Source organism: Exophiala spinifera, assembly GCF_000836115.1.
Source record: "Exophiala spinifera strain CBS 89968 unplaced genomic scaffold supercont1.7, whole genome shotgun sequence".
In the NCBI taxonomy this organism is placed as follows: domain Eukaryota; kingdom Fungi; phylum Ascomycota; class Eurotiomycetes; order Chaetothyriales; family Herpotrichiellaceae; genus Exophiala; species Exophiala spinifera.
Genome location: NW_015622519.1, coordinates 1,341,283 through 1,360,402, shown reverse-complemented (window position 1 = coordinate 1,360,402; position 19,120 = coordinate 1,341,283). Strand labels below are relative to the sequence as shown.

Here is a 19,120-nt window from a genome sequence, read left to right as displayed (position 1 = left end):
GTTACGATTTGCCTTCCGTCATGCTGTATCCATGTTCGCCGAGACTGTTGCGCTGGTCTGCAGCGGCTGGTACATCTTCATAGCCTGCGTCTGCGCCATCGGCTACCTCAACCTGTACCTCACCCTCTCTCCCTCGTCGCAGAACAACACACCCTGGCCTGGCCACGGTCTCTAACGCATCCTTCCCAGATTCATACACTACCGAAAGGTTCCTGTACGCGCCGCCGTCCTAGCCAAGGACAAAACAGACATCCCACATGTCACCGTGATTCGACCCTGCAAGGGCCTCGAGCCGTATCTCTACGAGTGCCTCGCGTCGACCTTTCTCCAAGACTACCCTCCCGACAAGATAGACGTATACTTGTGCGTTTCGTCGCGCTCGGACAGCGCCTACCCGATCCTTGAGAGGGTGGTCCACGACTACCCCGACCGCAACGCCAGGATCTTCATCGAAGAGGAAGACGATGACGCCGCGGGACCGGACAGTTCCAGAGCCTACCTTGGCCCAAACCCCAAGATCCGGAACATGAGCAAGGCCTATCGTGAAGCCAAGAGTGACCTGATCTGGATAATTGACTGCAATGTCTGGGTTGGTCGTGGCATCTGCGCCCGCATGGTCGACCGGCTGTGCGGCTTCACTCAGCCAGGACTGCCTCCAGCAACACCGTACAAACTGGTCCACCACCTCCCCATCTCCGTGGACGTGGACACATACTCGAAAGGTCGGCCGCGAACTGATTCCTCAGCGTACGACGAAACACCCACGACGCCCTTGCTCGCGAACACAGGCGGGAGGCGCAGCAGCGCGCTCACGCACCTCAACCGTTACGGAGGGCGTCTGGAAGAACTATTTCTCTCGTCGTCGCACGCGAAGATGTACGTAGCCATCAACATGGTCGCCGTCGCTCCGTGCATAGTAGGTAAATCAAACATGTTCCGCCGCTCGCATCTCGACCACCTGACCTCGGTGTGCGCGAGGGTTGAAGATGCTCCTGGGCCCGCTGGGGGAACCACCCCGGTCAGCGCCAGGACCGGCATCGACTACTTCTCCAGCAACATCTGCGAGGACCACCTCATCGGCGACCTCCTGTGGAAATCCAAACTACCTCGCCTGCCAGGCTTCCCAAGCCGGATGCGCAACCACGGCCTCGTCCTGGGCGACCTGGCGATCCAGCCCATTGCCGGAATGAGCGTGGCCAACTACGTGGCGCGGCGTGTCCGCTGGCTTCGGGTTCGCAAGTTCACCGTCCCCGTGGCCACGCTCGTCGAGCCCGGCACCGAGAGTTTCCTGTGTTCCGCGTACGGCGCATTCGGCGCCACCACGTTACCGTCGACGCGCCCATTCTTCGGGACGACATGGACATGGTGTGCGCTCTGGTGGCTTGTCAGTATCACGATTTGGGCCGCGGTCGACTGGACCGTCTATCTCCTCTTACACTCTGGACGGACCGTCGACGACGCGGACGACGGTCAGAAAGTGCCGGAATTCGTACGCCGAAGCAAAACCAACTCTCCCGCGCGGGATCTGACTCGGGCACGACGTCCGTTCAAGGAGTGGCTTTTCGCCTGGCTCGGCCGCGAGGCTCTCGCGCTCCCGATCTGGACGTGGGCGATATGGGGTGGTGTAAGTGTGACGTGGAGAGACCGTCGGTTCTGGGTCGGGCTGGACATGAAGGTTCATGAGATACATGAGACGAGCACGGCGACGACGTCGACAGAAACGACAACTGCAATGCCTCTCGGAATGACTAATGGGCATACGAACGGGAATGGTCATATGAATGGGAAGAAGCGGACTGAGTAGATACCGTAGACGACATCGTACCTACGTTCTCGGGATCAACCTATTTCTCGAACACTTGTTCAACGCTTCTTACGATCAATTCCTTCCTGTTTCGTCGAACGAGTCGAACCACTACTTATGATGGGGACGTTTCTGTACAGATGTAGACCGGACTCGGAAACCGCCTAAATTGTGCTCCCTATATTGTAATTATGCATCTCCGTATAGACGTAGGTAGTGGTGGGTGATGATATGCGCTCACCTACGGTGCTTCGACAGGCAACTACCACCCGTTTACGGATGGATTAGATACGTGGTAATATCGATTCCGGAATCCGTTGCGGCGCGCTCCCCAGAGTTCCGCGTCGATTCGATTTCTGCAGACCACCGATTTACCTCGTTGGGTGGGTACTTTTGCCAATTTCCCTACTTGACTATCCATCACCTATGTAGGTGGTAGGGAGGTAGGTAGTACGTAGGTAGGTAGTACGTAGGTAAGGAGGTAGGTGGTAAGTAGGTAGGGCCGGACCTGGACCTGGTGTTGGTGCCCTGTAGCCACCCCCCCTCCCCCTGATGCTGAGGTACCCGGTGGTGCCAGGTCCGCGCGTCCATCGAAAGCGTTGTCTGGTGGACGGATTCCAGAACGATACAGGAGTAGCGTGTAGAGGGTAGGTAGGGTGGTGAGGGATCGGATTGGTGAGTTGGACAGGAACATGGACAGGGATAGGAACACAAAGTCCACCGTCGCCATCTCCCAAACTTCGATACAGAAACAAGCTCCCTCATGGAGATATTTGCGGCGAATCGCTCGCTCGGGGGCTGAAGTATATTTAAATATCCATGGACACTCGCAGCGAAATTCCTCCAGTGCGCAGCGGCGAAACAGAACGTAGGGGGGTTCGTTCCTTTGCAGACAGTTGTCTGAACCAGCACTGTCTTCCGAGGTATGGCACTCATCCACTCATCACGGACCTGTACCGGTGCCGTGCCTGGTCATTCTCCTATGTACTATACCCCCTAGTAGCGTGTAGTGTTATTCTTTGTTCTTCGTTCATGTGCCTGATTTTGCTGAACGGCAGGAACACTGCAGTTTTCGAGGCGTGACGGCAGCCTGAAAGCCATGTAACTGAACGGCACGAACCACGGGCTGGGTTTCGTTGGCCAAAAGCGTCAGGTCAGCAGATGAAAAACCAGTCACGAATCAGGGATCAATGAGATAAGACAACGGCAATTCAACACAAGTAATCCGCACTTACCCACTGCATATTGACCTCGTCGTGACACGCGGGTTCCGTGATGGCCTCGAGTTCAGCTTCTCCCGTCACCACATTCCCCAGGCCGACCTTGTAGTACTTCAGCGTCATCGTTCCGTCTTTCCAGCGATCGACACTGTCGAGCTTGATACGCACGGTCTTTCCGGGGTTTCCTTGGGATGCCTTTTCGTCGAGTTCGGTCGCTGTTTTGGCGATCGCGTACGCGACACAGCTGTTCCAGTGGCCTTCGACCACCTTTAGGTCCCTCAGGGCGTCCAGGGCGCTGTGGCGAAGATCGCGCGCTCGACACTCGGTAGCGAGGAAGAAAAGCGGCGCGATGAATCCCAGGTGCACCTTCAGAACAAGATCGTCATTGTGCTCTTCGTGAAGCAACTCGGTGTATCCTCCCCGCAAGAATGTCCGAATCTGTACAAACATGATTCGAAAGTCGGCCGCGGCGCGACTGTAGATCTTGTCGTTTTCGGGTGGGAGGCTCTTCAATATCAGCAGAGCCATCCGGTGATGAGCCAGCAGCAATAGCTGCCAGTCTTTCAGCACGGGATCATCTAGTTCGTACGTCACTTTCCACTGCCCGAACGATGTTGCCCAGTCAGCGACGTATTTGCGCACGCCAGGAGCCATCGACGACAAGTGGTTGGGCTGCCCGAGCTCGAGGAGGAGGACCCAGTATAGTGCCTGCTGGAGGAACTTGTTTGACTGGTCCAGGTCTCGAAACACCTTGGGCATCTCGGGCAACGAATACGTTGTTCCTGCGTTCGTCCCCTTCTCAACGCTGGAAGTCTCGGTCAGCCGGTAATTGGCACTCTTGAGTATGAAACCCTCAATGACTGGTTCTATCAGCTGACGGACTTCTGGCGACAGGTGTGCCTGCTTCGTCTTGCTCTCCAAGATGATTTTCTGGCCGGATTTAAGATGTGTCAAGCCGGCAGCGGAAGCACCCATGAGAAAGTCACAGTGGGCAAACAGAACGCAGGCCACAAGAATGATTTCGAGCGGGAGCTTGCCGTGATCCTGATTGATCTCAGCGATGGCTTTGGTGTAGTGGAGCGTGAAAGACTGGTTTTGCCATGGCGTCCGTTTAGTAAACTCGAGCCATTCGTGAAGGCTGCTGATGGCTGCTAAACTGTGACGGATGCACGCATTCGTCTCACTCGCCTGGATAACCAGTCTGTTCCAAAACGTCCAGGCTTGCATATTGATCTGGTTCACCATGCTTTTATCGTCGATGATAGAGTCCATCATTTCGGCAAAATAAGAGGCGATTCTGGGCGCGGTACACTCGAGGAAGTATTGGGTGGGCCGGTTGAAATCCGAATCTTCGAAGAAATGGATCGTAGTTGCTCTGTGGAAGTTTGAAGTGACTTCATGGCTGACTGGAACTGCATTCGGCCGGGGGTCGAAAGCCGACGACGGCTTGGGCTGAGTATACCCCTCGCAGAAACGCCCGGCTTTGGCGCAACGTTGGCATCGTGGATGACCTTCATCGCCTGTTCATGGGTAAGTAAGTATGGCTCCTGAGTACTGTCTTGCAGCGTGTGACAAGGGGAAGCGAAGGTGATGAAAGGCTGGATGAACTGCTTCAGCACCCGCCTGCAGCGTATCCATGACGTTGGCTGCGTCGACTCGCACAGACATTGTACTTGCAAATACATTGCCAAAATGGACCTACATTTGACTCTTCGACGCCTGTTGCAGCACAATTAGCCAAGGCACCCAACGAAACAACACCAACGTGGTGAAAGAGTGGCGAGCATGATGCGCACGGCGTACCTGCAGGTAAGACAGCCGGTCCTAACCTTGTTGTGAGTCCGCTTTAGTCTTGTGGGCGATCGATCTCTGGGTTTATCAGGAGTGGTTTCTGGTGAGACGGTTGATGGAGGTGTCGTGCTCTCTGTTCGCCCTCCTTTCTGTATCGAAGCCGGCTGTGCCTTCGTAGGTGCAGCGACCATGATGTAGGGTCTTGCCGGGGCATTGAAATCCACGTAAATGAATCTGACGCTTAGATCAGACGTCACGAGGGTGCTGATACCTGTCCTTGCGGTCAAGACTCTGGCGGGGCTGGGATGGTGAAGGATTGATAGAGCTGGCTCGCTGAGCGGGGATTATCACCCATGAGACCGACGAAGGCATCAGCAGGATACAGTAGTGATCAAGTTAGCAGCTGAGTCGAACGATACTATCTTTCGGACTCAGTTAGCCTGTATCACGCGTGGTGCGTGGTGGAGACGCTGCTCAGCCGCGTCCTTCAGCTCCTTTGCTGGGATGGTTTTTCCGCTGACGACGGCGTGATTGACTAGCTGCGTTTCCCTTTGGGCGACGTGTAACCGCTGAGATGGGCTTGAAATACCAGGTGCAACGGTCTGGGGTTGAGGAGGCGGGTCTGTGGATGGTGGGTGGGCAAGACAGGAAGCATCGGCCCAAAGAGATCGAGAAGAAACCCTCAAGATGCGTCGGGTGAGGGAATATGTCAGAAGGAAATCACCGAGAGTTATTTCGACTTCGTCTCACGTCCAGAAGTTCTGTAAGGAGTTCACATATTCTCGCAGCCCTAAATGCATCACCCCGGGCTGGCGGCCACGCTAAAGTACAGTAAGCTCCTCCATCGACCACGACAGATAGTTACCGTTGTACGTACTTGTGCCTCTCCAGGCCCGCCGTAGGTCGGTCGACGAGATACTCGCAGCGCCCATAAACACACGGCAGCAATCGGTCCGTTCTACAGGCCACGAGGCTGACACTGATCGAGGCCCGAAACAAAGCAGTTATCTAACTCTGTACGTCGATCAGCCTCCGCTAGTCGTAAGTTCCCCCCCAATCTACACACGGTCACTGACCGCAAGACAATGGACTCGGTGACCCTGAAAGTAACAATGTAGGGCTTATAGCCCGGTTTGCGGACTCGCTGACCGATGATGTTCCCATGTCCTGGCTCTACAACTGGCATGCAGGAGTCAGACCCGCGAACGACGCTCACTGACAATTCGCGTGTAGCAAAAGCCAGTCATTACTTGGCTTGCAGCTGATGCGGTGAAAGAGGGATCAGGGCGAGGCGGTTATGCCGTGATCAGGACTTCCTGACCGACAGTAGCTTAGACACCGGTTCCGGGCATGATACAGTGAAGACCACGAGCTGGAGACGCCGAGGGCCGTCTCTGAAGATGTAGCAAAGCATCCAGGCTGCAACCTGATGGAAAAAAACTCGCCATGTTCATTTTCACCCATCCAGAAACGCCGAAAGGTGCGTAAAGACGCTTCTCAATGCCTAGACAGACCACCAGAGCCACAGCAAGCCTTTGAGATACTCCACAATCTCTTCTCCGCCCAACTTACTCTCACCATACAGCCTGTCGACGAAGGTGATGGGACACTCCTCGACCTTCAGCCCCATGGCCTTCGCTCGGACCATCATCTCCATTTGGAACGTGTACCCCTTGGATTGTGTCCTCTCGATCACTGTCACCAGCGCCTCCTTCTTGTACAATCTGAAAGAGCCGGTCAAGTCGCTCACACCGGGGTTGAGGAGGAAGTCGGCGAGAATGTTCGCGCCGCAGCTGGTCAGCTTTCGTTTCGCATCCCAGCCATACACTCCTCCGATCAAGCCGGGTCTTGACCGGTACCGCGTTCCTGTGACGATGTCTGCGCCGGTCTGCTTCTGGATCCTGACGAATTCGGGAATGAATTTGGGGTGGTGGGAAAAGTCGGCGTCCATGATAATGACATAGTTGCCACTGACGAAGTGTAGACCGTGTACATAGGCTGTTCCCAGACCCAGTTTGCCGGCCCTGGGTTTGAGGACGATGTGGTCGGAGCCGAAGGACTTTTGCAGTTGTTTCGCGCGTTCGAGAGTGCCATCGGGGGACGCATCGTCGACAACGATGATCTCCCAGTTCAGTTTTCTGTAGAGCAAGGATGCAGTGTTAGAAAAAGATCTCTCCTTCACGTGTCCGTCGTCGCCCAAGGCTCGAATGCGAACAACTTACTCTTTGGTGAAGACATCGGACAGCATCTGCACCAACACTGGCAGATTCTGCCGCTCGTTGTAGGTGGGTAGAATGACCGAGTATTTGTCCTTGGACGCCATTGTGAGGTTGTCAGGGATTGTGTGGGAAGAGACCGAGTAGCAGGAGGTTCACGATGAAGAGCGCAGGCCAGAGAGTCAAAGAACGCGACAGACTGTCAAACACCGCGACGAGATCATCAATCTATCATTATCAGGGGCTCCGATGTTTAGCCGCGGCAGACATTCGACGAACTACAGTATCATCAGTATCATCAGTATCATCAGTATCATCAGTATCATCACCACCATCACCACCATTACTACGCCCACAATACCCCTTCACAGTCAATACCAGGTACCGTCATTGCAACAGCCTGTCGTTGCATGGCGAACATGACTGCGACCTCAGAGCGTATTTCGACCAGGACCCAGTAGGACCCTCCGACACCAGCATGGCTTCTTCCCACCACAGCCGCAAGCCGTCGAGTCGGGCTGCTCTTCCTCGACGCACAACCAAAGGACCATTAGATGCGCCTGGCGACCTTGTCTCCAGCATCGAAACAAGTCCGACACCGCCCCTTCCTCAGTCAGCCATACAAAGCCCAGGCGATGATGCTCCAAGACCACCAGCTGAGAATAGGACTGAACGATCCTCGACGAACCAGGCGTCTCGGACGTCAAGCTCCACGGAAACGTCCGCAAGCGAAGAACGAGATATGTCTTTTCTGCTCGACGCATCCATCTACCATTCACTGTCGCAACTCGAGGTCCCTGGGCCGTTCCGGAAACCCTTCCTCCCAGGTCCGACGACCGACACCGTTGAACAATCGCTGGAGCAGCTAGATTCTCTGCTCTCCCAATGCGACTATCTACGTGCCGCGCAACTAGCAGGCTCAATCCTCACCTCAGGGACCCTACGACCCACAGATGCCAAAACAGTCTTCAGGTTACTAGCTGTCCGCTATTCTTGCCTAGAGCTCTCTGGCAATCTGCTCCTAGCGGCGCAAGAAGCCAAGGCACTCGAAGATCTGAGCTCGACATTCTACTACGACGACCCAAAGCCTTGGGAACCTGCCAATGAGGATACGGATATGCCACGGAAGGTACCCCATCATATGATGCCGTTCTCACTTAGAGTCCAGGCCTTGCGACTACAGAGCATTGGTTTTTCAGACCCTCGCCGAGGTGTGACGACGCTATATGATCTCGCCTTCGAATGTAGAGAACATCTATCTGCGCCTGGACTCTCTGCAGAAGACCACTCAATCTGGAACGAGAGGCTGCAGGAAATCTCAATCCGGATCGTCAATGCTTTGGTTGAGATGGGTGAGCTAGAATGTGCAGCTCGCACTTTGGCGACCATGAAGCCTTCAGACGATAAGGATATAGCTCTTTGGACATCACGAATGTTCTTGCTCAGGATCAAAATGGGCGATGTTGGGCGAGCACATGCCCTGGCTGAATCCAGCACCTTGGCGGCTCCCGACAAGCTCGCCCTGAAATCCTTAGTTGCCGTTGCCGAAGGGCGATACGAGGAGGCCTCTCGTACACTGTCAGAGTGTGAAGAACGAACAGATCCTGGCTTGAGAGCTCTCGTCAAACAGAATCTTGCGGTTGCCCTTCTTTACAACGGCGAGGTGTCGAAATCAAGAAAGATATTGGAAGAGCTGATTAATGAGGGCTACTCTTTCCAGACCTTGACCATCAACCTTGCCACGATATACGATCTCAGTGCAGAAACGTCCCGCGATCTAAAAACGTCCATGGTTTCCAAGATCGCCAGCGACCCGAACACGACCGGTCAACTCCGCTCGTTTCTGAATGCTGATTTCAAGTTGTAGCTCAAGTGACTGATCAGATGCACGTGGAACCCATGATTCCATGTCGATAGTCAAAAGCTTTCAATAGTCCCTTCAGATGTGACATTGCTGCAAACACAATGAGGATATGAAAGATCTGATGGGAGCTCCCCAACGTGTCGAATTTGCCAGGATACCATGATTCCGGAATGCGGGCCTACGACGGTCAGAAAAAAGCATGCAATCAGAGTGTTCGACTTACAGCATAAAGAGCAGCACCCGCAATGTACAAAGCACCCTGCAGGACCAACCAAGACAAGCCAATCTGCTTTTCCATTGCTTCCATGCCGAAGGTCAGAAGGCCGTCCAGCACCGGGAACACCGCAGACACACCCATACCGACGAACATCAAGGCCCTGTATGGCCGCCACGCCGGCGTTCGAAATTTTGGGAGCACCGATGTTGTTGTACATGCAATGCCTAAAGAGCAGATCTGACTGCGGTCAGTCACAGTTTATTCCCAGAAAGGGATATATCGCCCACCATAGTCCAGTAGACCCACTGTCTATCGGGATTGCACCAGAAACCATAGTAGACACTTGGGATGAAGGAGCCCGCTATCAGTACAGAGATGCCAGCATAGTCCAGCTGATTCCACATCCGAGCCACGGCGGGCGAATGGTTGGAGACAGTATGAAAGGCAGCGCTCATCCCAAGACAGAAGGCCGCGCCCACGAAGAAGCATCCCAGCGCAATCACATCTGCCGCAGATGCCTGCTCATAGCGAGGCTCGAGGATCTGGTACAAGACGATGCCAAAGGGAAGGGCGAGAGCACCCGGGACAAGATGGGACCAGATATTTACGCTCTCATTGTGCCAGTAAAATATACTTTGCCATGATCTCGCATAGCTGTAGGATGCGCGTCGATAGCTGGCGTGTATATGATGATTGTCTTGTTGCCAATGGGGGAGATCGCTCCAGTGAACCAAAGTCCGCCACATGTCGGCGGTGTGATGAGCTGCAGAAGGTACATCCTCTGGACCAGCCTGTGCGGGCTTCGAGTGTTCGGTGCCAGACATGTTGGAGGGCGAGGATGGTTCCAGTGTAGTCAACCAATGCAGTGAATTCGTTTGGGACGAGGTTTCTATATATCCAGATAAAATGTTGAGTGACGGAGAAATAAATAAATGGCGCCGATTGCTCCATTCGATCGACGGTCCACAGGACCCGGATTCGGAATGACCACGACACGCCACATTGCGACTTCGTTCTCTAAGAAACATCACATTGTATTTGCGTCAACCATCAAATACCGTCTCAACAACGTCGCCGGATCAGGTCAATTGGCGTACGATGGCCGGTAGACTGTTGCCGCAATCACTGAAGACGCCGACCTGCTGATATCTTCCTGAGCAATGGCCCAACATCCGCCGCCGCCAGCAGGGCGAAAGGCCTCGACACCATGGGACAGATTGAGGCCTGTCAGGCAAGATCCTCTGGAGAGCATGGGATTCGTATCGAAGGGCGACACCCGGTGAGCGAAGACGAGCTACGATTGCTGAGGCTCACTCTAATTTTTATAGCCTCCTCGACACGAAAGCGCAAGAAAGCTTCTACAACAAGATCGTCGCACGGTATATGCAGTTCTGCACGAATCACTCCAAAGATCTTGACAATGCGTTCGCTTCGTTGTCGCTTGAAGACAACAAGTCGGCCTTATCCGGTGAGGCAAGGCAACCTTCACCCGGCCATAGTCACAGGCGTGTTGTCTCTGCACGTCCAGAATCAGAGGCACCCCCAGGCACCCAAGAAGTCAACCCTCCGACGCCGTCGCCGTCAGGAGAACTGTCGACCATTTTACTGGCATTGCGTAAATTGCGAGAAGGACTACTGGCTACCTCGACGTCGGCACCTTCACCCGTATTCTCACAACGAGTCCATGTCTTCAACATCAGGACTGCGATTCTGGCCTTCCACCCGCCTGGGTACTATCCATCGCTATTGCACCTTCTCTTCGTGTTACACACACCTACGTATCCACTCCCCAAATCGGAACTGATCGAGATGACCACGTACCTCATTCTTGACACGGCAATCCGACAAAATGATCTTGGCCAGGCATTCGCGCTGAGATACAACAGCAGAGTCAAATTTGGCTTCAAGAGCAGAGTTGTTGACAGCATTCTACGGGCCGTCGTGATGGGAGATTGGATCACGTTTTGGCGTGTGCGACAGAAGGTGGATGGATACGTCCGGGCCATCTTGCACTGGCACATCGAGGCACAGCGCAAGCTGGCATTGAAGGCCATCGGGCGGACTTATCTTGCCTGCGACATCAAGTACATCCTGCAGAGTACCGGTGGAGGCGAAGTTAGCTGGGAAGACCTGGTCCAAATGGAAGATGTGGGCTGGGAGCGCGATGGTGACAAGGCTGTGATTCGCAAGCCCAAGGCGAAGCCACGTGGATAGGTGATGGTGATGACGCGAGCAGCGAGGAGTGTCCGATCTCCGTGTCCCTAGGGTTTCGGAGGTCTGGAACATGCATCGTGGTCGAGGGCGTGGAGTTCTCGATCTGCGGTTGATGCAGCCACAGAGCGTCGGTGTCAAAAAGCGCCCAGCCACTTTGTGGCGTCCCCAGCCTCGTCAGGTTTGAGCCAATCACACGTCTGCTCTCTGGTCTTGGCGCTTCTGCGGCTCCAACTGCGCTCCTCCAGCCTCGCGCATTTCCCTCCAAAACACCATCAACCACCGCGAACGAGCGCGCAGTGTGTCGCATGCATATGCATGCACCAGGATCATGGCCAGCCTCTGCTTTTCCTCGTCGTATGGGTAGGTACATGTGAGACATTTCCTCTCGCCATCTTCCATTCTTTTCATCGTCTCTACCGAACCAACAAACCAGTTTCCCAAACCAGTTTCCTAGTTCTACCAAATACACTCGTTAAGAGACAGTCCACATTGAGGGTACAAACCTCAGGCCGTTCGAGATGGCGTCCAGACCAATGTTTTCTTCAATATCGTTTGCTTCACTGCTGATTGCTGCCCATGCCCTTCCTCTGTTCCCAAACGCGATCGAGCGAAGGCATCCTGCCTCGTATTCAGTTGTTGCAGTTGACGGTGGTAGCACGGGAGGAGATGGCGCGGCAGCAACCACAGTCACCGACGCTGTCACGCACACCCAGACGGTCATGGCAACACAGCTGTCGACCATTGTGGTCACCGAATCCGAAACACCATCCACCATCATCTTGACCGTGACCGCCCCTTCTCCGACCACTGTCACCGAATACCCTCCACCATCCGTCGAGGTTGTGTCCGTCACGGCTACACTCACCGAAGAAGTACCAGTGCCCGTCACAACCACCTCGACAGAATCGAGGAGTTCAAGCACGACTTCATCAACCTCAACCACGTCGAGTACACCTAGCACTACGACCGAATCTTCTCCAGAAGCGACCGTCACCGTAACCGAGTCCACTTCGCAGGCTTCGGTCAAAACATATGATGATGGAATGTGGCATACCTGGTACTTTTATACTGAGACGTCTGCTAGCATTCTAAGCCAACCAAGCTCAACTCAGTGGGCTCCAGCGAGCACATGGACCACGTCTACACCAACACCATCGACTACCTGGGGTGGTACTCCTGATATCTGGTGGACTCCTGAGCCTTCCGTAGAGGCAACCTGGGCTTCTACTTCCACGGAAAGCATCTTGACCCCTTCTTCGACGTCCGAGACGACGTCAGTCAGCTACACTTCTACAACAGAGAGCGCACCGACCACTACCTCCTCGGCGACTTCTGAGTGGACTTGGACTCCTTCTCCAACCACCACCACCACCACAGAGAGCGCGTATTTTGCTGGGTTTACATCTTCTACTACCGATGGCGTCTTTACTCCTGCAACGACGCAACAATCTAGCACGACGGTGGCTCCTCTACCTACCATCTCATCCACTTCCGAGTCCACTTCTGCTTCCGAAACGTTAGATCCGCTGTCAGCGGCTCTCTCATCATTCAGCTCACTGGCACCAACGGGGACGATGGGCGTCTTTGGATCCCCGACGGGTGTTTAAGATGAGAGATCTAAAAACAACTGCCCTTCGACAACGAAAGAGCGTCGATTTTTGTTCAGCAAAATCAGCTTGTACTTATTATACCCAGCACCTCTTTCTGTTCTGTTATGTATTGGAGCATTTTTAGCATGTCGACCAGTTTACGACTCTTTGGGACAGGATATCAACGCAACAGCGAAAAAGCGGGAGGCCTGGCATATATATTAATGGGATGGATGTGGACAATATGATGGAATAAGAATGGATTACGGGTCATCCAGGGCTTTTACTCTGTACGGTTTTTGGGTGGAAAAGAGAAAGGGAATGATTTAGCGCTGGCGTTGGATGGTTTTGTTTTGTTGTATGGCTTGGCTACACAGACGACAAGTTACGAATACGTACTCGATTAGCAGAGTGCGACCGAGATGAGATCTAACATGACATGACAAGGAATGAATATAGATTAGGTACAGATATATGTTCTGTCTTTGTTTTTGACCTGAAGCCTCGTATTCGTATTGAATTCCCTCCACCCACCCGACATCATGTCTGTCGGTTAGTAAGGTGTGTAGGTAGGGAGGTATTGTAGGTAGTGTCCAGTGTGCCGCCCGAAATCGCGCCAACTGGACCCCGAAAGGCGCGCACTTTTCTATCCTTTTGCGGTTTGGCACACCGGGTTGATTACAGACGAGAATGACCGGGCGAGGGAGGGAATATGAGTCACACTATCCGTGTGTACTACCTACATAGAACATAAGGACATTCTATCTCTACCTAGGTACAGCGCGAGCATCATCGTACAACTCTATTTTTCTTGACCACTTACCTAGTTACCTACTGTTGACAAAGTACTCCCCCCCATACAGATAGTATGAATTGACAGTATATGTTGTGTTCACATCCAGAGCCCTGTAGGGAGTGAGTGAGTGAGTGAGTGAGTGAGTACAGGTACCTACCAAACAAGATACTGTGATACCACAGCGTCCGCGACATTGCTTTACTGTGTCTCTTCTAGGTTCCTGTGTAAGGTATCTACATCTATCTCTGCAGTCGACCAGATAGAGATACATTTATTGCCCTGCCTTACTTACCTCGACTTACATCGCCTTACCTCTGTCAAAACCCCCCCAAAAAGATACTCCTTCCTGCCAAACCATGTCATCATCATACCATAAGCCAGAAGGAGCTGCCACACCCCCGGCGAAGATGATCAAGCGAGAACCCAGCACATGGCGCCAAGCGGTCGCGAGAGTCGATCCTATAGGGACGGCCGGTTTCTTGCATTGCGTCGTCGGTCTGTTGTTGGCCGTTGCTGAGAGGTGGTGTCACCTACGACTGGTCAAAAGCGAGGATCGTTGGAAAGTCTGATATTATGCGCAGTAGTTATGCGCGTCGACTGCATTTGCGTCACTGGGCGCTGAGTTGATTACTACCTCCACGCCGTCCACGAGTCATTCGAAATGAATCGGCCATCAAGTCTTGTTCGACATGGGGATGGGCTTTGGCATGCAGCAGGCGTCTTTGACGGTGCAGACGGTCTTATCAAGGTGCGATGTGGCGACCGCCGAGACATTGATGACGTTCAGTCAGACGCTGAACGGGTCGATCTTTGTCAGTGTGGGCATCAACCTCTTCGACAACAGGTCGAGTCACGGATTGGCTGGCATCTCGTTGATTGACATTGGTGTGGTGGTGAAGTTCGGCGCTACAGAGTTGAGGGATATGATTCCTCATCGGCTCTTACCACAGGTTCTGGTCGCATATAACACTGCTTTACGCATCACGTTCTACGCAGCAACGTCTTTGGCATGCGTCGGCATCATTGGAGCGGTGGTTGTGGAGTGGGTGAGTGTCAAGAAGGACGAGAAAAGGTAAGAAGCTGGAAAGACATCAACGAGACAGTCAGCCAGGATTCGAGGGCCAAAAGCTTTAAGGCATGCGTCAAGGTCTTTCAACATACTCCCACATCTTGTTGTCGTCCAATTCATCAAGAGGTTGCACATGGAACGTCCATCAAACCACGACATTGGGAACTTACCGCATTGGGATCTACGGTGGGCTGCTGTGATGACTAAGCGGGACATCCACGTCTAACAAACTTCGTCCGAGTCTTCGCTCTTCATCCGCTTCCATGAGATCAGTATGAACACAACATGTTCCGAACAGACTTGATCCCACTACTGCTCAAGGTCTAGTATATCCCATATGAATTCCGCGTGGCTTTGTAAGCTTGGTCGTAGGTGAGTCTAGAGCTCGGAAGTTCCTCATGACCGCCAACACCAGTCACGCCATTTGCCTTCGATATTGACAATATGCGAGTTATTACCCACATCGAGGATGTCCAACCCACGCTTGTGGGCAAGGCTGGACTGGGGCCGAACCAGTGATTGCCATGCATCGGATCCTTATCTTGAGCTATCCCTCGCCTGGGTATCGATTCGCAGAACAGGACACGCACCAACAAAGTCTGAATGTCTCTACAAGGATAGCCGACCCTTCAAGGTAGGCGACTATGCATTTAGTAGCAGATGGCAAGCGAGAACAGAACCTCTCTGACCAACCGGCTTCGAATGGGGATAACATCAAACAAGCCACGAATGGCGAACACAAGCTTTAAAATTCCGCACAGGTAGGTTTTGCTTGTCTTGCTTGTGTTTATAGACCCCCGAGCTACTTTGTACTGTGCTGTCATGATAAATCTTCGCCTACTCAAATCAAGCTTCGTTCAGTTCCGACCCGCACTGCTTGAGCAATGGCGGAACAAAAGACCTCGCATCCAAGGAGCTGGAAGGGTTGGCTGTGGGATTCTGCCGATGTCTCGAAAGAAGAGAGATTGTTCCTTCTCAAGGTTTGAATACTATCAGCCTATCAGGCAAACATCTCGCTTTCTTTGATCTGACGCATGCTTCACAGTTGGATGCTACCCTCTTGACCTTCGGGACTTTGGGAATGTTGATCAAATGGGCAAGTCGCCAGTCTTTGGCTTTGGCACTGATCTTACATTCTGCGTCTAACGGTTATACCCCTCCGTCTACAGATTGACACATCGAACATAACGAACGCATTTGTCTCGGGAATGAAAGAAGACCTCAATCTATACCAGAATCAATACAACTACATTGTTGTCTCGTGGACAGTCGGGTACATCATCGGTCAATGGGTATGTACTTTTCAAATACTCCAAGCTCCATGTCACTAATACACAACTTAGCCGTCCAATTTCATCTTGACTCGAGTTCGTGCTCATAGTAAGTGCTGTATCATTGTCCTGGATCTCCGCCGAAGTTCATGCTGACCATTTGTTCTCGCCAGTCTGGATCCCATTCCTTGAAGTCGGCTGGACAATCTTCACGTTCGCTCTTGCTGGCGCCAAGTCATATAGTGCTATGCTCGGACTACGATTTGTCGTTGGACTCTTCGAGGCAGGGTACTGGCCTGCCCTGTATTACATCTTGGGCAGCTGGTACAACAAACGTACGTCAAGCTTATGCATCCTTCATTCCTCTTGGTGTACAGGATGAACGTCTGGACGCTAATGCGCATTCAAAATTACAGGTGAATTGGGAAAACGCAACGGTATTCTACAATCTGCAGTCAGTATCGCGCCCATCTTCAGTGGTTTCCTCCAAGCTGGAATCTACAATGGCCTGAACGGTCATGCGGGCCTTGCTGGATGGAGGTGGCTCTTCAGTGAGCAATGCGTCACACCCCGGTTCATGCCACCCATACTTATGATTGCGCAGTCATCAATGGTGTCATATCGTTCCCTATTGCCGTTCTCGCCTTTTTCTGTCTGCCGGACACACCGTTCACCGCGAAGCCGGGCTGGCTGTTTACTGAACGTGTAAGTTGAACACCTTGTCATAGAAATGTACCAAGAGTCTAACGCAATTCCGTATCTACAGGATCTGGAAATTGCTCGAAATCGCATGTCACTAGCGGGACGCGCACCTGAGGGCAAACCATATACATTCGAGGTTATCCTAGGGTACTTGACGAGTTGGAAGACGCTGCTCTTCACTTTGATCTTTAGTAAGCTCCAAGTCTCCCAAATTGTCCAACCAGGGAGACGGCATTGCTGATATCTACCTACAACTGCAGCAATGCAACCTTTCGGAACCCAACCTTTCACCGCATTCGTCTTTTGGCTCAAAGCACATAACAAGAAAGGCCAGCCTCCCGTGTACACTGTGGCTCAAATCGTGAGTTTTCACCACTCCCTTTTCAGACAAGTCCGGTAGTTGTTGCTGACCTCTCAATACAGAACGAATATCCAACAATCGGCAACGGATTCACGGCCGCATACTCTCTCCTCGCCGTCTGGATCAGTGATGGGCCCCTCCGTGGTCGCCGATGGCCCATCATCCTCTTCTCGAACACCATCGCAATTGTTATATTTGTGCTTCTAGCGGTCACGCCTGTAATGGGACCATTTCAACATCGTGCTCCTTTGTACATTGTCTCGTCGATCGGTGGGGCTTGTGTACCGTTGACCATGGCGTATGTTTGACTTTTACTTAGCCCCCTCCTTCCCCTTTTCGACTCTTCGTACTTGTTCTAACCACTCTCAACAACAACAGGTGGATGGCAGAACTTATCTCCAACAACGCTGAGCAGAGAGCGTTCACAGCTGCATCAATGAATACGCTACAATGTGAGTATCGCGAAACTTGCAATCGCATCTAACCTGGATTTTGTCCGCCCTCGATCCAGTGTCCACTTTGCTAGCAAAGGTTGTATGTTTATGGATAGCTCGCTAATATGTGTTGTTTGATGCAACAGATACATTCTCCGCGTGGATCCCACTAGTATGGTTCCAACAGGTCCATCAACCGTATGGTATGTTAGGTCCCTGTTTCTGTTATCCATTTTCCAGTCCCTGCCTTGCATTCTCTGCTTGGTGTTTGGTATGAGGGTGTAACTAACTCAATACCCCCCTCTGCTATAACAGTCACGGCTGGAAACAGAGCTGCAGCCGTCGTGGCCGGGTTCAACATTATTGTCTTTACGACCATTGCGATTCTAGCGCACAGGGAGAAGATCCGCAACAAGAGAAATGGGCAGCTTGAGACTGAAGTTTCGAGCGTCGAGTCTGCTGCGGCGGACTCTACCGGCGCTGAGGTGTTGAAGGAACATCATGTTGGTGTTGAGCATGAACACGAGCATGGCGGAGAGAAGAAAGCGTCTGGGTTGAAAGTTGTCGAGTTGTGATGCTTACGAGAGAGAGAAGGTGGGGGAGAATGAGATATTTTGGATGATGTATCATGTGTGATGACGGTGTGAGGATCGAGGGAAGTTGGTGGCTTGTGAGTGTGCAAACGTCCAGATGTGCAGGAGGAGAGGAAGACGAGTGTGTGAAGGTAGTTGAAAAAATGTGCAACGCATGGACGCGTCCACCCGCGAGCCTTTCATTTGTGTCGCTAATAGATCGACGGAGGCTGTGAGTCTGATGCGTCAAGGGCAAGGTCAAGGTCACGGCCCGGCACGAAAAGCAATACAATCGATCGATCCAGCTGGTCGAAGATGTGTTACATTGAGCGACGCTGTTGTTTGCACACCTGAGAGACGTCCACTGTATCACTAATTGTAGGAACGTCCATGATGAGGTACACCTACCACGATCACCACAATGAGGCTTCTCCTCTCATGCGAAGAGACAGGGGCATGTAGATCTCCTGACCGAAACACGTTGCAGGTGCGAATAAACCTCCAAAGTGATATCTTCGAGCCAAACCTTTGAGTCTCTAGCAAGAACTGCGTGAGGGGGGAACGGCAAAAGGCAAATCAGGTCGAGGACAGCTATTTGAAGAGTCAAGTCAAATAGCGTAGTTCTTCTCGAAGTATGAAAGGGCGTCGTCAGGCGGCTCAACTCATACGCCTGAACCTCCTGAAGAACAATATTAGGGACCCGATGTGCAGTAAGGGAGTTGGACTCTGTAGTATGTATGTATGTATGTATGTATGTACATAGGTAGGGACATATGTATTGCATCCTGTGCTGGTGAGCGAGGTCAACACCCGCCAAGAGCACCAGGCTCAATGCGGAATAGTGCCTGTGGCCGTCTGTCATTGGTCCGCTGATGCTCCTGCGCTTGGAGGTCGATTGCAGTGGCCTGGCGTATTCACATGTACAAGTCCGTGCTGCATGAGCTTCACTATGCGCCCGTCGCAACGCTCGTAAAGAGGCTTCTTGATCACTCGCGACGCT

The 19,120-nt window shown here is 52.7% G+C and overlaps 9 protein-coding genes across 9 annotated transcripts; 6 read left to right on the top strand and 3 right to left on the bottom strand.

Annotated features, from left to right (window-relative positions):
- Positions 1-31: 31 nt before the first annotated feature.
- PV08_09477 (uncharacterized protein) lies at positions 32-1,804 on the top strand (the record flags this gene model as incomplete). The annotated part of the gene is made up of 2 exons (XM_016383794.1): positions 32-114; positions 190-1,804. 2 exons carry the CDS (start codon positions 32-34, stop codon positions 1,802-1,804), a joined length of 1,698 nt encoding a protein of 565 aa, XP_016232417.1.
- A 1,211-nt stretch (positions 1,805-3,015) lies between these two features.
- On the bottom strand, positions 3,016-5,006 carry PV08_09476 (uncharacterized protein; the record flags this gene model as incomplete). The annotated part of the gene is made up of 2 exons (XM_016383793.1): positions 3,016-4,544; positions 4,790-5,006. 2 exons carry the CDS (start codon positions 5,004-5,006, stop codon positions 3,016-3,018), a joined length of 1,746 nt encoding a protein of 581 aa, XP_016232416.1.
- Positions 5,007-6,319: 1,313 nt separating this feature from the next.
- Positions 6,320-7,138, bottom strand: PV08_09475 (uncharacterized protein; the record flags this gene model as incomplete). Its single annotated transcript, XM_016383792.1, has 2 exons — positions 6,320-6,953; positions 7,038-7,138. The coding sequence occupies 2 exons, from the start codon at positions 7,136-7,138 to the stop codon at positions 6,320-6,322; spliced, it is 735 nt and encodes a 244-aa protein (XP_016232415.1).
- A 371-nt stretch (positions 7,139-7,509) lies between these two features.
- On the top strand, positions 7,510-8,898 carry PV08_09474 (uncharacterized protein; the record flags this gene model as incomplete). Its single annotated transcript, XM_016383791.1, has 1 exon — positions 7,510-8,898. One exon carries the CDS (start codon positions 7,510-7,512, stop codon positions 8,896-8,898), a length of 1,389 nt encoding a protein of 462 aa, XP_016232414.1.
- A 13-nt stretch (positions 8,899-8,911) lies between these two features.
- On the bottom strand, positions 8,912-9,936 carry PV08_09473 (uncharacterized protein; the record flags this gene model as incomplete). The annotated part of the gene is made up of 3 exons (XM_016383790.1): positions 8,912-9,073; positions 9,119-9,349; positions 9,400-9,936. 3 exons carry the CDS (start codon positions 9,934-9,936, stop codon positions 8,912-8,914), a joined length of 930 nt encoding a protein of 309 aa, XP_016232413.1.
- Positions 9,937-10,272: 336 nt separating this feature from the next.
- On the top strand, positions 10,273-11,326 carry PV08_09472 (uncharacterized protein; the record flags this gene model as incomplete). Its single annotated transcript, XM_016383789.1, has 2 exons — positions 10,273-10,391; positions 10,441-11,326. 2 exons carry the CDS (start codon positions 10,273-10,275, stop codon positions 11,324-11,326), a joined length of 1,005 nt encoding a protein of 334 aa, XP_016232412.1.
- A 518-nt stretch (positions 11,327-11,844) lies between these two features.
- On the top strand, positions 11,845-12,933 carry PV08_09471 (uncharacterized protein; the record flags this gene model as incomplete). Its single annotated transcript, XM_016383788.1, has 1 exon — positions 11,845-12,933. One exon carries the CDS (start codon positions 11,845-11,847, stop codon positions 12,931-12,933), a length of 1,089 nt encoding a protein of 362 aa, XP_016232411.1.
- Positions 12,934-14,400: 1,467 nt separating this feature from the next.
- Positions 14,401-14,787, top strand: PV08_09470 (uncharacterized protein; the record flags this gene model as incomplete). The annotated part of the gene is made up of 1 exon (XM_016383787.1): positions 14,401-14,787. One exon carries the CDS (start codon positions 14,401-14,403, stop codon positions 14,785-14,787), a length of 387 nt encoding a protein of 128 aa, XP_016232410.1.
- Positions 14,788-15,664: 877 nt separating this feature from the next.
- On the top strand, positions 15,665-18,123 carry PV08_09469 (uncharacterized protein; the record flags this gene model as incomplete). The annotated part of the gene is made up of 12 exons (XM_016383786.1): positions 15,665-15,760; positions 15,950-16,072; positions 16,124-16,160; positions 16,225-16,386; positions 16,468-16,602; positions 16,656-16,756; positions 16,818-16,944; positions 17,014-17,114; positions 17,177-17,412; positions 17,493-17,566; positions 17,695-17,751; positions 17,864-18,123. The coding sequence occupies 12 exons, from the start codon at positions 15,665-15,667 to the stop codon at positions 18,121-18,123; spliced, it is 1,509 nt and encodes a 502-aa protein (XP_016232409.1).
- Between the last annotated feature and the right edge of the window lie 997 nt (positions 18,124-19,120).